Genomic DNA, 17,217 nt, shown 5'->3' with positions numbered 1-17,217 from the left:
TTCAGTTCCAACTGTCCTAGACATTCAATCTTTAGGTAAAAAGGTATGTTTTAATTGCATATATGTATTTCTTGATGACAAATGTATATGGTATGTACAGGATATACACGAGTCTTCTGACAGATGACACAGTGCTGAAGGAGTAAAGTAAATGTATTAGAGTTTCATGAAGTAATTTGTATATATTTATTACAATTTTAATGATACCAATCTGGAGATGCTGTAATTGAATGAACAATACAACTATTGAATTAAGTTACAAAAAAACTACGGGGTGGAATTAAGACAATCTACAATAGCATAGTCATGAAATTTAAAATAACACTCAAAATAGAATATAGCCATAGTAATTCCTATTTCCATGAAGGAATTCAGTGATAAATATCAGATTTCATATAACATGTAACATAAAAAAGTATTGTTTGAAAATGGATATCCACAGCAATTTTTCTTTTTCCATTTCTGCTGGCAAATTTTAAATTATTTTGGGGGAATAGTGTCTTTGCCCTAGTCTAGGAGATTGTAAATTGTTATAGGCTAGATATATCAAAATAGAAGTAAAATTACTTAAACAGTTGTGTTTCAATTCATATACAAAGTGATGTAAATTCAGTATACTTTATTAATGGAGAACAACTATTTACTTCATAGAAATACTAAATTATAAAAAAGAATTCTTTTTAGCTACTTATAAAATTTATATTGATCAGAAAAAACTTTATATTATTGCATACTAAGAAGGGACCAGTCTAATTAATTGCACTAACTTATTAATACATATTCCCAAGTAAATAGCATGAAGTATATAAACACTAGCACATAATTATAATCTACTCACCAAGGAAACTGATAATTTTATTTTAATAGATTATTGAATCTGGAAGAGCTGATAACAAATATAATTATATCACATATAATACATATACATACTTGCATTTTATAAACACTTAATTTTAAAAATCAGTTCGAAATACATGTACGGTGTTGGGGAATTAACTGAAGTGGTAGAGTGTCTGCTGAAGGAATAGGAAGCCCAGGTCTCAACTTTGACCTCTAGCTTCTCATGAATTAGTTATGGTATCTTTGTACTCAGGCCTATTACAATAACCTAGAAACAGGAAAAGCAAAAATTCAAAGTCAATCTTGGCCAAACATTAAGTTCAAGACCAGCCTGGGATTCATGTGACAGTTTAAAAATCAACATGAAAACAATGAACTTAAGAGCCCTATAGCAATAAACTCTTCTTAGACACTGCTATTTTAGGAATACACCATGAACCCATTGATAACCACATTAAAATGGCTGCTCAGAATAATTAACAGCTTTTGTTATCTTTCCCAGGTATATGTGGGATATTATTTAAATTGGTTTCAATACTGCGCTAAAATCAATAAGATCATCAACTCAATTTTAATGGGTCAGGCAGGTTTGTTCTGAAGTATGGACACTAACTCTGTTACAGTTAGTTCTCATTAGTTTCACTGGTCCTAAAAAGCATTAACCATGAACACATGAAATGATTAACTTAAAAATTACTATTAATAGAATCAAAACGGCATCATGCTGTTTTTATTACCTATTTTTTACATGGGTAGTTTTGTTATTTGGTGAGAGACTTTCTAGCTAAACACTACTAAAACCTCACAGTTTCATGGGTTAGATTTGCAAGTCAACATGAAAAATAATATGGCTAGAGTTCTTTTTAATAGAGAGTAAAAAACATTCTGAAGAATCCCAGAGTTAAACTTTGCCCAACTCTGAAATACTACACTATAGCTACCATGTACCTGAAAAACCTGTACCTAAGAAACTGTCATAATTCTACATTTGTATGTTTTCAGTAATGACCTATAATGGATTAAAAACTGTCACATTGTATAATTAGAAAAATGAATGTCTAAAAGCTATAATACAAAGGTTTTAGAGCCATATTCTCATTTATCATATAGATATATTAACATTTGATAATGCAATCAATTATTAAAACACTTAAATTGTCTGCACTTAAGAAAAACGAGCATGCGCAACAGAATGAAAATGCCAATAATTAGCAGGCCTGTCATCTGACAGTGAAGGAGCAAACACTAAGTAAGACTTAGGAGAACAGTGATAGAATCTTTTTTGTTCCTGTTAATGCAACAAAAGCTACCTAATCTCATCAGCTTTTCTTTTATGGAAAATTGTGAATATCCTAATGGCCAACATGTTGCCGAGTTGCCTTCTATTATAAGCTATTACATGCTAGGAAGCAACACGTGCTTTATCAGTCTATTCTTATCACATGAAACCAGACACAGAAAACTCTCCATAAGCCATTCTAATAGAGGAGGTATTGATAATTCATAATAGTTAAGTTTGCCATTTGAATGCATCATATATTTTGCTGAGGCTTGTATAAGAGTAATTTAAATTAAAAATTATCAAAGTTAAACTCATGCCAATGGATGGAAACAGTATTAGGAAATGATGTTGGTATGCAGAGATAAATCATAATAGTATTAATTTGCTATGATAAGAAAAACAAAGATAACTTTTGCATGGAAAACTTAACCAAGGGTAGGTAGCAACAATCTTTTTTTCATTTTTTTTGGAGTAGTTTTATATATTGAGAGACATGTTTCCACACACTGTAAAGAATTTAGTGGATGAATTGGTTCAGTCAGCTATATCTCTTTATGACTAAACTCTTAATAAGTTTAAGTTCATGGGTCTTCAACACTAGACAAAGAACTACAGACAACTAGAGAGAAATTATGGTCTCCCCCAAAAGGCCCCACAGTTTGTTATTTAATAGCAAATGGTTAGCCCAGAACAAATATACATTCATGTAACATATACAGACTGAGGGGTTGTATTTGTGCATTTAGAATGCATGCAAATACACACAGACACATACACACACACACACACACACACACACAGAGAGAGAGAGAGAGAGAGAGAGAGAGAGAGAGAGAGAGAGAGACCNAGAGAGAGAGAGAGAGAGAGAGAGAGAGAGAGAGAGAGAGAGACCTTCGATTAAAGAAAAGGTGGCAAAAATTTCAAAGATAGAAGAAGAGGTATATGGGAGGGATTGGAGAAACAAAGAGGAGAAAATACTGTAATTATATTATAATATCTAAAATAACTAAAATTTAAGATATATACACTAAATTCGTACATTAGCTATATAGGGTATGCAAGAAGAAGACATGTCAATACACAAGAATTCAAAACATCCCGTTTTTGATATGTGAGACAGATAAGGAGATTAAGGCTCCCCAGTTGAGATTTCTGATAATAAGAGCTTTAACATATACAGGTATACCACAGAGAACGCCAATAGTGTTTAAAAGTATAAGTTTGTGAAATTGGGCTATACATCTGACTTCCACATCTCTTCATGGTTAGCACAGCAAAGTCATGCAGCATGGAGGAGACCTGAGCTTTCTTTCTGTGCTCAGGAGAAAAGGGCTTCATTAATACCCTGTGTAGCCTAGAACAGACAATAATGTATGAGAGCCCAAGTAACATTTTAAGGTTTGATTACGGGGCCTAAGAGATCCATAAAACTAATACTTATTGAGATGCTGCAGGTTGTTTTCTTATAAGATGACAAGTCACATATTTTATACAGAATATACATAAATATTAATATATAATTTAGAAATTGTCTGTCTTCTTTGGAGAGAGGGGTTTCAAGACAGGGTTTCTCTGTATAGCCCAGGCTATCCTGGAAATTTCTCTGTACATTAGGCTTGCCAAACTCAGAGATCCTTCTGCCTCTGCCTCCTAAAACATTGGATTAAAAGCATGTGCCACCACCACCCTGTGTAACCGTCAATCTTATTAAGAATCTATGAAATAAAATTATCTTCACTTCCACAAAACTGTTCTGATAGTTTATTAGTCATTATACTTTATATTTCTCCCAATAACATTAACAAGAAATGGAAATTTCTTCAAATTTGAACAACAAACTTCCAAAGAAACATTTGCTTCAGCAAAGTTTTCTATATTTATTAGAGCATCAGCCATACTATATTAAACTGTTATTTAGCTCCAGTGTGTTAGTAAATACCTGTAGCCTCACCAGTACTTAATGATTGGCAGATTATGAATTTCTGGGTAGCCTGAGCTACCCAGAAAAAAAAGTGAGACCTAAATTGGATCTAATAAGACATCTCCATTACTAAAAGTACAAGCTGCTATTCCGGAGGAGGCAGGTTCTGTAGCAAGAACCCACATGCCAGAACACAGCTGTAGTGAAGTTCCAGAGAATGAGACCATCTTCTGGCCTCTGCACACAAGTGGTGCACAGACATATATTCATGTAAAATATCCATTCACACAAAATTTAAAAAATTCTCAAAAGTCAAAACAATTCAGTGTATGCTAAACAAATTAAAGGCAACTTTTAAAAATAAACATTAAAAGAAATTAAAATACTACAAAGCAATATATGAAGAGTCTTTAAAACACAAATGTAAAAGTATAAAATTAAAACTCTCCAAATGGGGTGAAACATTAACTCTTGGAAATTCACATTAACATTAAACAACAACAACAACAACAACTGAAAGCAGTGAGGCTTTAAGCAGATTTCTAGTGTTTAGTCAGTGATAAGAAAGATTTTTGAAGAAACACATTTGGTCACATATATATGTAAAACGTATGAATATGTCATTTTTATTAGTGAATGAATATAAGCAATCTAAATATAGTCATAAGCATATATATGCATGTGTATATGTGTGTTGGAGCCAATAATAAAGACAGATTATTCTTAAATTTCTGCTATTAGGTTTGGTATTACAACTGTACTTCTTTTGTATATTAACTCAACAGACTTGCCAGAGGATCTAGTATAGTCTCAGGTTACTAGAAAACTGTTATGTTCACATATTTATGAAGAGTCTATTTAAAAGGAAGAAATAAGTTTAAAGTCATCAAAGTGGACTGATTATATATTATGACTATTAGGTATTTTGTATATTAAATGCATTAGCCAGATTGAATTTCTCTACTCTAATTTATGTATACTTTGTCAAGCCCAGAAACCATTTGCTCCTACTTCTCATCAAGATACAGTCTAAGATTCACTTGATATATACAAAGCTCCATAATATCGTGGAGCTTTGCATAGAACTGCTAAAATTTACATGCTATTCAATGTAATTTATCTGAATAATACAAATATAGATAGAATAACGATTCAAAATGAGTGACAATTTTTCACTTGCAGACATTATCAAAAGAACACCTATGATTGTGCTTAGTTCATACACTGTTTAGAATCCAAAAAACAGGGAGATAGAGCCTCTCTAGCTCATATCTCAAAAAGCAAATAAAGCAATGCAAAGCATCGGTAATGCTATTAACTCTAAAAGTTCCAAGTAAAAATTAATTTCTTTACTTTATGAATGCATCCACTATGTATTAATAAAGCATCATTGGATAAATAGTATCACAAAACTACATTCTTACATTAATGACAAAAAACAGAAACAAAAATCATGACACCATTTTATCAGTGACTATTCGATGGAAATAATGACAAAAGAAAAAAAAACATTAGACATAGGAAAAATAAATTTATTTTCTTCAGAGAATAATTTATTACTTGCTACCTCTGGATCCTGCTCTGAAGTGCCTTTAGTGCTAGAGAAATAGGATGACACATTTCATAAGATAATACAATATAAAGGTACTATATCATTAACTGTGTGAAAAAGAGCTCTGTTAAACTCTTCAAAAAATGAACAAATTACTAAGGGCAGAAAAGTCATTAAAACTCATTGCTCTAACATATAGAAGTCATTAACAACAAACCTTGGCTCAAAATCACATTCTCACTTACTACCTACAAAATCAAGGCATATTCTTAAAAAAACAATAAACCATATAGAGTTGAAATGACAACTAAATAAAATATGGATTCACAAACCACAGCTATTGAGATATATGAGATTTTACATTATCATTCTATTGCTATAATGATTCCTGTTACTATTGGTAGTCATTCTAATGATGGCGTTAATACCAGAAGTATTAAAATCTATATTGCAATCCATAATGTCAGTTATTTTAAAATCCCCTTGATTAGAATGTGAAAGGTAGTCTATCCCAACATCTCTCTAAAAATGACAGAATCTCTGTCTCTAAAATCCCTAATTTTATGCTAAAAAATGCCAGTTTTTAAAAAAAAGTGTTCGTGCCCTCCTAAATTGAAACTCCTAGTGTGTTAATAATAATGGGGGGGGGCAGTGCTAAGATAACAATGATAAACAAATAACAGAAACCTAAACATTGAATATATAATAAAGTAATGGATTAAAGATAGGATTGTAAAAAGACTGAAAATTAATGTTGATAATGTTTCCCTAAAATCCACATGTGAAAATCTAAGACTCAAGTAGATGCAACATCTAATAGAAAAAGAGTCCAGAAGGAAATCTTAGACCTTCCTTCATGTAAGGAAGTACATGAAGGTGTCCTCTACAACTTGCAGTGAATTTCTTATCTCCAGGACTGGAAGAAATGTGTGTCATCATGATGACAAATTGTTTGCTAGAACACCATTACTCTGTAGACCTGCTAATATCACTATATAAAATGTGTACATGGTGAGACTGACAGTTCATAATTGTAAAGACAATTGGACAATTTTCTGTATTATGAAAATGGACATAAATTAGATTTTACCATTCTTTTGTCTTTTCATTTCTTCAAAAAATATAGAAAAGTGTGTTAAGAAATAAAGCAACATTATATATATCCAGGGCTAGCCAGCCAAATTCAAAGTTAAAAATTCAATTTAAAATGTTTTTTAGTAGAAAACTTAATAATTGTATGTACATATATCATCAAACTATGTTCTACCAAAATATGATACTTCAATTATTAAAAGTGAACTTTATATGTACTTAACATATTTATAAAACTTCATTTTCAGTTATTATTAAACCTAAGCAGCATTGAAAAAATATGTTATTGACAAAACTGTTTTATTAACCTCTTAGGTTTATTTCTTATATTACCTCCAAGCAATATTAAAACCAAAGAAATTGCTTACAACTTCCAAACACACACTATCTTTGTTCTTCCTAAAGCCTCTAGAGAACCCTACAAATACTAATTAGAATTAGCAGTTATAAGCTACACATTTCATTATTATTTCAATTTTAGTTAATATTAACAATCATTACTTTAACTCTTATATAATATTATTATTTTCTATAATTGCTGCAGTTTTGTAAAGGTAAAAATAACACTATCATTAAAGTCTGCATGGTTATATATCTCCAAATATCTAACTGAATAAAATAGAGCTAGAAACCATACAAATTCCAATAGTTACAGATATGTATATTCTGAAAGACTCCAGCAGTCTGAAAAAGTTCTACAGCGGCTCTCATGTTCGATAATACATACACACACACACACACACACACACACACACACACACACACACACACACACACATATATATATATAATGTTTATATTTCCTTAATAGAAATAACATGTGGAATTACATATGATGGTCTATAAGAACATAAATGGCATAATAAAGAAAATGCAGGTTTGAAAATTAGGAAAGTGCTTACAGATGATAAAAAGAATTCCTACTATTCAAGGATTATCATTGTATCTTGCTGAAGCTAGTGATACTCATTCACAATTTGCAAGATCCATCATTCAAACAAGCAGGGATCATGAATTAAGATTCTCACTGAAAATATCATGCCAGAAGTGAAAAGGAATCTGACCCTAGAAGACTCATTCTCTAGGAAGAGGAGTGTTATACACATTTCATAATTTTTGTATGGCCTTTTCTATTAGTTATTAACAATGCTATAAAAGCAAATTGGTGATAGAATAAAAATTTCTAGCCAAGTCTGGCAAAACTGTTTATAAACTCTCATTTTCATTTCTATATTTCATGAGAATCTCTTATTTTGAGCAAATGTTCAGACCTAAAGACAAGCTTTATAGTATGTGATTCTGCTCACATTAATGAAAAAGGAGCGAACCAACATTCTTCACTGTGAAGTTCTCACCAAGTCTCACTCCAAAGCCAACAGCTGCTGTGTGTGCTTTCAGCCCAGTATGCACTTCTCTTCCTCCCACTGTTAAGTTAATAGGAGACCAGAGGCTTGATGCTGGCTCTAAAATTCGAGTTCAACCTAATTAATATATATAGTTTTATAATAACCAGCTGAATCCCCAACAATAACAAAGAGTCAAGCTTGGATCACAGAATGGTCAAACAAGGCAAATGTCTACATGTGATAAGCCGCCTGTTTTCTCTTTTTGTGTCTAGGCTTAGCATACAAAAGATTGCGATTCATGTGAATCTCTACTGACCCTGGGTGTTACAAAATTTACGAGTAGTTCTTTGTTCCAATAAATTCAGTTAAGTTTCAGTCATCTAAATTTTTAATATTTTGCTAATGTTATTCCCTACCCAGAAAGACTTCTTTCTATCTTTCCCTATTGAAACTGTACTGAAATGTTCATAGCACCACTCCTGTATTATTCATTTTATTTCAATTCTACATTAGCTGTATTTTATGCTCCCACAGCTTTTGAATAAATGTTCAATATTCTAACATTTACTCCAAACTGACAAAATATAGTAATCTCTCTACCTCAGTCAATAAACTATGAGTTAGCTTTCCGCTGCAGGGAGAAGAAAATAATTAGTTCTTTTCTGTACACATACTAGGTATTTTACAAACTAGTAAAATAAAATGAGATAATCCTTTTCTAAAATAGAAATAAACTTCTTTTTAGTGGAAGATTAAAAATAATTTTCCCTAAATATCTAAGAATACCTATAAATCTAAATATTATAGGTATTAAAACTGGTACATTAAAGCTTCGTTCTATTTAGCAACTCTCAGCTACTTTGAATTTTCAAACATTCACTTGACAATATAGACTAGTAATGCTTTATAGTGCATTTAGTGAGAATGGAGCCATGTGCTCTCCAAAGTCCTTGCAGTAGGGGGTAGTTCTCAAAAGGTTTTGGAACACTGAATCTAACAGCCTTGGAAATAGGTCTTAGAAACAAAGGGTTGGTGGCTCATTCCAGAATGGTGCTGATTGAGCTGCAATGAGCAGTAGAATGGAGAAGAAAGTGGCACCCTAAAGCTATGAGAGCCAGGGCAGGGCAGCTTTTGTTTGCTGGAGTCAGAACCTCCTGCTGATTTCTTACTAAGCCTGCCATCTATTGACCAAATTATGAATCAAGGCACTGGGAATGTCAAAGAATTTCAACTCGGAATTTCAACAAGAAGACAATTAATACGTAAGATGGTTAATTAAAGCATCAGTGTTGGGTCACCAAAATGTGTTTGTTCTATTGCATCCATGTACAGGATGTACTATAATATTTAACTGATCCTGAAATGCTGCCACCCTTCAGAAATAAATCAATGATGCCAAAGGTTTCCACTGTCCTTATATATACTTAAATATTCAAAATTAACAAAATAGGAGTAATGCCACAAAGAAATTTGAAGAATTAAACTTAAGGGGAATGCAGTGAGTGCATAATTTGAATATTTTTTCTGGTTTCATTCATTCATTAGGTTTTCGCAAGGGCATTAAGAATTACTTCTTGTCGGGCAGTGGTGGCGCACACCTTTAATCCCAGCACTTGGGAGGCAGAGGCAGGCAGATTTCTGAGTTCGAGGCCAGCCTGGTCTGCAAAGTGAGTTCCAGGAAAGCCAGGGCTATACAGAGAAACACTGTCTTGAAAGAAAAAAAAAGAATTACTTCTTTTCTAACTGATGAGCTCTAGTGAGTACCACAAGGAAGGAAAGAGATTCTCTTTCCAAACAAACATTTGTAGTAACAAAAACAACACACATACGCACCCACCATCAGATAAGTAAAGGTGAAAACCTAATGAACATTTATTAAGTGTCTGTTAGATACCAAGCAGTGAGGGTGCCAGGTGCTGATATGTATATAAGCTGATTCCATTTTCCTACCTAGTTAAACATTAGTCTATTCCCATTATGGATGAGGTAATTCAGTCAGTGGAAGTTGCTTTTATTACAATTGAGGAAAGTAGATGCAACTCTGTTCACCAGCCTTTTTCAAGTAGGCAGCACTTTGCACTACCATTACTAACTTACATTGTAATGGGTTGATTTTAAAAGAAATCACACACACACACACACACACACACACACACACACAACTGAACACACACCGCAGTCCACCTTATGGTTTGTCCTTTTGTTTCTAATTTTACTCCCTTCATTTGTAAAATACAGAATCTAGGCTTACTTAGTCATTTGTATAAACCAGACAAAGGGTAATTTTATAAAATAGGTTTCCTGTAGGAGTCAACACAAAAGTCAACAGTGTTCCACAGCAAAAATATTCAAATATGCAAAGTGAGAAAATCAAGAAAAAAAATAGTTAAAAATGGCCTATGAACCGATGAAAAATATTCAGCATCACTTTAATAGAAAAGGATAGGAAGTATGGTATCTCATACTTGAAATCTGGAGGCTAAGTGGTTTCCATGACTCTATAGCCATCTTGGTCTGCATACTAACCTAGGCTACAGAATAATTTCATTCTCAGCACCTTGCCAAAGGCAAAAACTATATGCCTAAACATTTAACATTTTCATCTATAACATGGGCAAAGGTTTTGGAGAAAAACCATAGACTGAATATCTGATTATCCTAAATATATAATAGCAGAAGTATTTCAGCTATTGTAATTTTATTATTAAATTGGGTAATATTTACAAATACAAAATATTATACCTTGGGGATAAGACACAAGTTTAAAAAAGAAATCTGTTTATGTTTCCTATACACATCTTAAAGCAAACAATTCTGTGGATACTTTGTTATAGGCATGGATAAGTGCTACTGAAGGAGAAATTTTAAATTGGAAGTGGATGATAGCAAATAAGAAAAAAGTAAAATTAATAAAAATTTGTTTAAATTTCATAGTTCTTCTGAACACTCTAATCACCACATATCTCCCCATTCTACTTGCCATTCTCTTTCTCCAAACTGACATCATAATGAACCAGATGAATGTCAAAGATAGTCACTTAAAAAAAAAAACAAAACTACAGAATATTCCCCATTATTCGTTGTAAAGGCTAATTTATACAATGTAATGTCTACATTTGACTCAATTATCATTTCTTCAATAACTACTAAAATCACTATGGTCAAAAAAATACAAAAGACCACAATGACTCACTGTGAGACTTACATATTAATTGAATTACATGTGTGGAATGTTGAAAATGTTATAGATAAGATCTTAAAGAAGTAATTTTATTAACAAGTCCACAACCAAATTTTCTGAGGATAATATCTGGACATTAATTGAGAATATATGCTTATAAGGAAAACTAGAAAATTTCCAGAAAAATAAGCTTGATATATTGTACATGATTTAAAATAAACAAAGTTTAACTGCTACCACACCAGTCTTTGTCCAGTATCATTCATATAGTTCAGAGGTACTAGTGTTCCATGATGCAATTTTGTGTTACATGGGAAATCTACAAATTAATCTCCTGTTCCTCAACAAAATAACAATTTTGTTAGATATACCATAAATATTAAATAATGGTAAAATGTATACTTTATGTTAAATAATAATATTTATGCAAAACAAAATTCAAAGAAGACTTTTTTGGTTACAGAGAAAACTGTAGCTAAAACATGAATATATTTATGTTTGTCCCTGTTTACTGTGAGAAAACAATGCATTAATAGTTTCTTAGCACATTTTACTAGAGAAATGAATTCTAATATACCAGGCGGAAAAATTTATAATGTTTAAAAATAAAAGGTACCTTTCATCTGGGAAGGAAATGTCAAGGCCAGTTTTGCAAATAGATCTGGATTCTCATACTTCTCTTCTTTAAGTTTTAGCCAAACACAGTTTTCAGATAATTCTTTAGGCTCAATCTAACACAAAAATAACACTGATAAGTTTTTGTGTTGCAACTTCCTATTTAATTTTTCAACCACTTATTTGCCTTTGTTCATCTCTCTACTAAATCAATTTCAAATATATATAAAAAATTGCACATATAAATTTTCAGAGGAACACTTACAAATCTGATGCTATACAGAAAAGCTACCCAACAGCAATGAGAAAAGTACGTATGAAAATGTCTACTGAAAAGACCCTCAACATACTATAGTATATCTCTTCAACTTGTGTGTGTGTGTATGTGTGTGTGTATATAAATATATATATATATTTATATATATATATATATATACAAATGTATATATACATATGTATATATGTATATATATATATATTATTCTTATACCTAGTTTTTTAAAAAATATATATCAAGTATTAAATTTTATTGTATGATTTTAATACATGTACAATAAATTCATTGCTTCCATTTACTCTTCCCCAAACTGTCTTATCCACCCATTTATTTGGGTCCCTTCCTTTCCACAATATTAAAGTATAAAATTAAAGAAATAAAACCCTTAACATTCTGTAAGAACAAAAATAACAAAGGCAACCTGATATTAACAAATAATTGTAATGAGAAATTAACAGTACTTAATATTTACAATGATAAACCTGTGATATAATTTTCATTTCATCATGTATTTCAAATACTTTTCAAGATGATTTTCCACTGTCTCTAGTACAATATCAAAGTATTTGGTAAGTTATCTAGGTCACACATTTCAAGATGATCATAAGATGATAAACCCACAGGAAAAAGCAATAATGTCTGTAATCTTTACACTAGCTGATACTGACGCACAGCAACCCATTTCTCACACATTGTCAATCATGGAAAAAGCAAAAAGGAACCTGGAGTTATATCTTACCTTGGACCAGTTGATTCGTTTCATAGATATATCAGGCTTATATAATTTTTTCTGCTTCATTCCATATGGTAGCTCAATTGGTCCTCCAGGGGGTGGTGGTGGAGGAGGTACTCCAGACAAAGTTGGTGGTGGTGGTGGTGGTGGAACACCAGGCATCCCAGGTAATGGTGGAGGAGGAGGAGGGACGACTCCTGGAAGTGGAGGTGGTGGTGGAGGAGGTGGTGGTGGTGGGCATGGTCCTGCACCTGGTAGTGGAGGTGGCGGAGGTGGACCTGGAATTCCAGATGGAACTCCCTGAAACAGAAACAAGTTTAATGCTCATAAGAAAATATAATACAAAATATACATATACTTTAGGTTTTCCAGTTTTAAGCTTGTATTTCTTTTTTTTAACCTTTCCAGATTATCCAGTTTATCAGAACCTCTAATTAAGATATTTTGACATACACTGTACAATTCAGATAATGACTATTTCTACTAATATATTAAGAGAAGGAAAGTAGACAGTTTCTACAATTTTTGAGAAAAGTCTAACACAATAAAACAATACCTTTTACTATAAATACAGTCAAAAAGTATAGTATATAGCATGGAATTGTTAGCCTAGATGATTAAAGTTTGAATAAAGTATGACAAGGTCATGGATTCAAATCCCTTGGGTGTCAATTAGTCTTATAGAAAGTATTTCACAGTACCACTAATTTAGCTGTCTTCAAATACTAATGATTAATCCTCAGTACCATCCATTTGCATACCCATATAAGCATATCAACATTTTACATCTATCATTCCTTTTTGTCCTTATCATAACCTAGTAATGCAAATAGGACATTTGATGCCATCTTTACCTCAATGCTCATGATGAGGAAAATAAATACAAAAAACTTAAATGAAGGCTGAGAATGTAGCTCATTTACTAGAGTTCTTGCATCACATGGGGAAGTCTTAGGTTGATACTCAGCCCAATTAACAAACAAAAACACAAACAAATGGATGGGTTGGACTGACAGATGGACAGACAGATAATCAAAGATACCACAGACAGAGAGACAGACAGATTATCAAAGATAGCACAGTGTAAAACAAGAGGATTTCAAATGAGGCCACCCTCTGCTACATATGTAGGTGGAGCCATGATCCATCCATGTATACTCTTTGGTTGGTGGGTTAGTCCCTGGGAGCTCTGGGGTTGGGGGAGGGCCATTATTTGATTTTGTTGTTGGTCTTATGGGGTTCCAGTCCCCCTCAGCTCCTTCAGTACTACCAGTGTGAGGGGGAAAGGCACCCTCTTAAAGACAAAGGGGAGGGAAGGTTTGCAGAGGGGAAACAAGGGAAGAGGGGCAACATTTGAAATGTAAATAAGTAAAATAACTAATAAAAAAGGAAAAAAAAAAACCAGAAGATACGATGGAAATATATAAACTCTCCCTGAAGCTGTGTGTTCCCACCTTTAAGTAGGCTTGTATAGAAGTATGAATATAGGGTCTTAACTGCTAAATCCAAATGCTGATTGGATTTTATTGTTTTTTATTTAATCAATAGACAAAATGAAAATTTCAAAAGGAAAACTAAAAACAAACAAAACAAAACAAAACAAAGCAAAAATGAGGATTTATATTTGAATGTGGTTCTCTTTCTGCTCTACTCTCTTAATGAAAGTGTCATTTACCATGAGAATTAATTCATACACATGGTTCATAAGTGGAGAATAACTTCTTTTAGCTGTCAGAAAGTAACTTCAGGTTGGTTCTCCAATGACAATTGATTACAAGACAATGACACTACATCCCATATTACTTTTAAGGATTAAATAAACCGTAAAACATCACTGATCACAGTGGTTCCCTTCACAAAATGAACATGGAAATACTTCAAAGAAACTAGTAGCAATTAGCAGACCTTTTTAAAATCAAAATATTATATTTCATTCATTGAAATTTCATGATATGGTGAATACTTCTTTTAGCAGGAAGAAGTCTTTTTTGTTTGTTTATTTCTTTTGTTTTTGTTTTTCATGACAGGGTTTCTCTGTATAGCTCTGGCTGTCCTGGAACTCACTCTGTAGACCAGGCTGGCCTCGAACTCAGAAATCCACCTGCCTCTGCCTCCCAAGTGCTGGGATTAAAGGCGTGCACCACCACCTCCGGGCTTATCTTGGCTAATATAAAATTTCTACTAGGACAATTTCCTGTCCCAGTTAAATTATGAAGTAACTTTCAGAATAAAAAATATTGACTAAAATTTGGATAAACAATTTAAATAACAATTGTATTCATAAATATGCTTTAAATTTTCATTTATACTTGAATTGACATGATTGCAAAAATATATCCATTACAAAGTTAACAAGTATTATTAACAAATTTTATTCATATGTATATTCATGCTTATATGTTTACATATATAAATACATGTACATATTATTAGTATACTCAAAAATGGCTTGCCATTTGTACTGGCTAGTTTTGTGTCAACTTGACGAAAGCTGGAGTTATCACAGAGAAAGGAGCTTGAGTTAGGGAAATGCCTCCACGAGAACCAGCTGTGGGGCATTTTCTCAATTAGTGATCAAGGGGGACGGGGCCCTTGTGGGTGGGACCATCTCTGGGCTGGTAGTCTTGGGTTCTATAAGAGAGCAGGGGAAGCCAGGGGAAGCAAGCCAGTAAGAAACATCCCGCCTTGGCCTCTGCATTAGTTCCTGCTTCCTGACCTGCTTGAGTTCCAGTCCTAACATTCTTTGGTGACAACAGCAGTGTGGAAATGTAAGCTGAATAAACCCTTTCCTCCCAACCTGCTTCTTGGTCATGATGTTTGGTTTCATAATAGAAACCATTCTATTATGATATTTTCTTAACACGAAAGTTAATTTTTTTTGCTTGACCTTTTCCTGACAAAGGATGTTAGTTCTAGTTTTATTTAAATTCTCCCAGTGACTTTTTCACCTCTTCAACAAACCACACTTCTTTCCTAGCCTCTGACTAAGACACCATTCCTGTAATGAGATCCTTTTTTAGAAATCTGGAGGAATTGCACCAACCTGTAAAAGCCTGATTTTTACTCTTATGTAAGATTAATAACATTATTAGAAAAATTCAATATTAGAAAATATGTACTTTATTTGACAAGTATTTTGGAAAATGAAGTTTATTTTGAATACTTGTGATGTACAATCTATGTTTCTTCTTTTCACTAAAAAGTTAATGCAGAAGGGAAATGTAAATATTCAATAAACATGTTAAACAGCAGTCAATATTTTTCCTCTGTTAGATATAAGACATTTGTACAATCACAACCAAAATTCCTTAAAGTCATAAAGACTTGAGGTATAGATTAGAAATACTGCTCACCGTATAAATGGACCTAAAAAAAAGTACAAGTGCATAGGGTTTTAACTCAAATAAATATTTACTTTACAAGTTTGAAGCGTCTCAGTATCAAGTCATATCAGTCACTTCTTCATTTAATAATTACAAGTCAAACAATCAGACCGGAATTTAATGCAGCACAGCAGTTGCTACAGCTAGTTAGGGCACGACAGCACAATCTGGTCTACCCAGAGAGTTTCACACCAGCCTGCACTGAAGAGTGACAGGGTGTCTCAAGAAAAAGAAGAAAGGAGGAAGAAGAAGAGGAAGAGGGAGTGGAAGAGGGGGAGGAGGAAGAAGAAGAAACAAAGAAAAGCTTCATCAAGATGAGTGTTTTTTTTTTTTTTTTCATCATAAGTTGGCTTTTCTGACACAAAGCAACCATACTGTACTCAGGCAAGCAAGGTAATCCCTTTAATACTAGCACTCAGAAGACAGATGCAGATGGTCTTCTGTGAATGCAAGGCCAGCCTGGACTACACACAGAGTTTCAGGCTAAACAGGGCTACAAATTGAGTCCCTGTCTCAAAAAAAAAAAAAAATGAAAACAAGAAAAGATATTGTGGCCAAATGAGTCAGGGAAGGACATGAGCTACAGGGTTTCATCAGTATAGGATATCTCACACTATTTAATAGGATACGATGACTTGCAAATCTCCGAGTACTTATGTTAGCAGACTATGGAACACTTTGTGAAAATTATTAAAATATTTATAACTATTACATGATAAAGTTGGCAGAATGAAAAGTATAGAGCCAGTAAGCTACAGATCTAATAGAAGGAAAGGAGATTTTAAAAAAGCAGAGTTAAGAGAGTAGTCAGAGGCTAGGCTGCAATGGGAGTTAAATGTAAAGCAGCCCCTGGCAGGATGCTTTAATATTTCTGATGAGGAGGTTTCCTTTAATCCCAGATGCAACAGGCAAGCACTGCACACAATTAATTCTTCAATAATAATAATTGGAACAATGTTCTATGAAGATTCATTCTCCATTGACATAAAACATGA

General features: G+C 32.9%; 1 protein-coding gene across 2 annotated transcripts in view; it reads right to left on the bottom strand.

Moving 5' to 3' along the window:
* Window positions 1-17,217, bottom strand: part of Diaph2 (diaphanous related formin 2) — a 696,731-nt gene that overhangs the window by 482,356 nt on the left and 197,158 nt on the right. For both annotated transcript variants that reach the window (XM_021188630.2, XM_021188631.2), the window contains 2 exons: window positions 12,846-13,139; window positions 11,831-11,945 (listed from right to left, as the gene is read on the bottom strand). In XM_021188630.2, the coding sequence (XP_021044289.1) occupies window positions 11,831-11,945; window positions 12,846-13,139 (409 nt within the window). The remainder of the gene's footprint in view (window positions 1-11,830; window positions 11,946-12,845; window positions 13,140-17,217) is intronic.

Source organism: Mus pahari, chromosome X, assembly GCF_900095145.1.
Source record: "Mus pahari chromosome X, PAHARI_EIJ_v1.1, whole genome shotgun sequence".
Classification (NCBI taxonomy): Eukaryota; Metazoa; Chordata; class Mammalia; order Rodentia; family Muridae; genus Mus; species Mus pahari.
The sequence above is the reverse complement of the archived record's forward strand: the minus strand, read 5'-3'. Positions and strand labels throughout refer to the sequence as shown.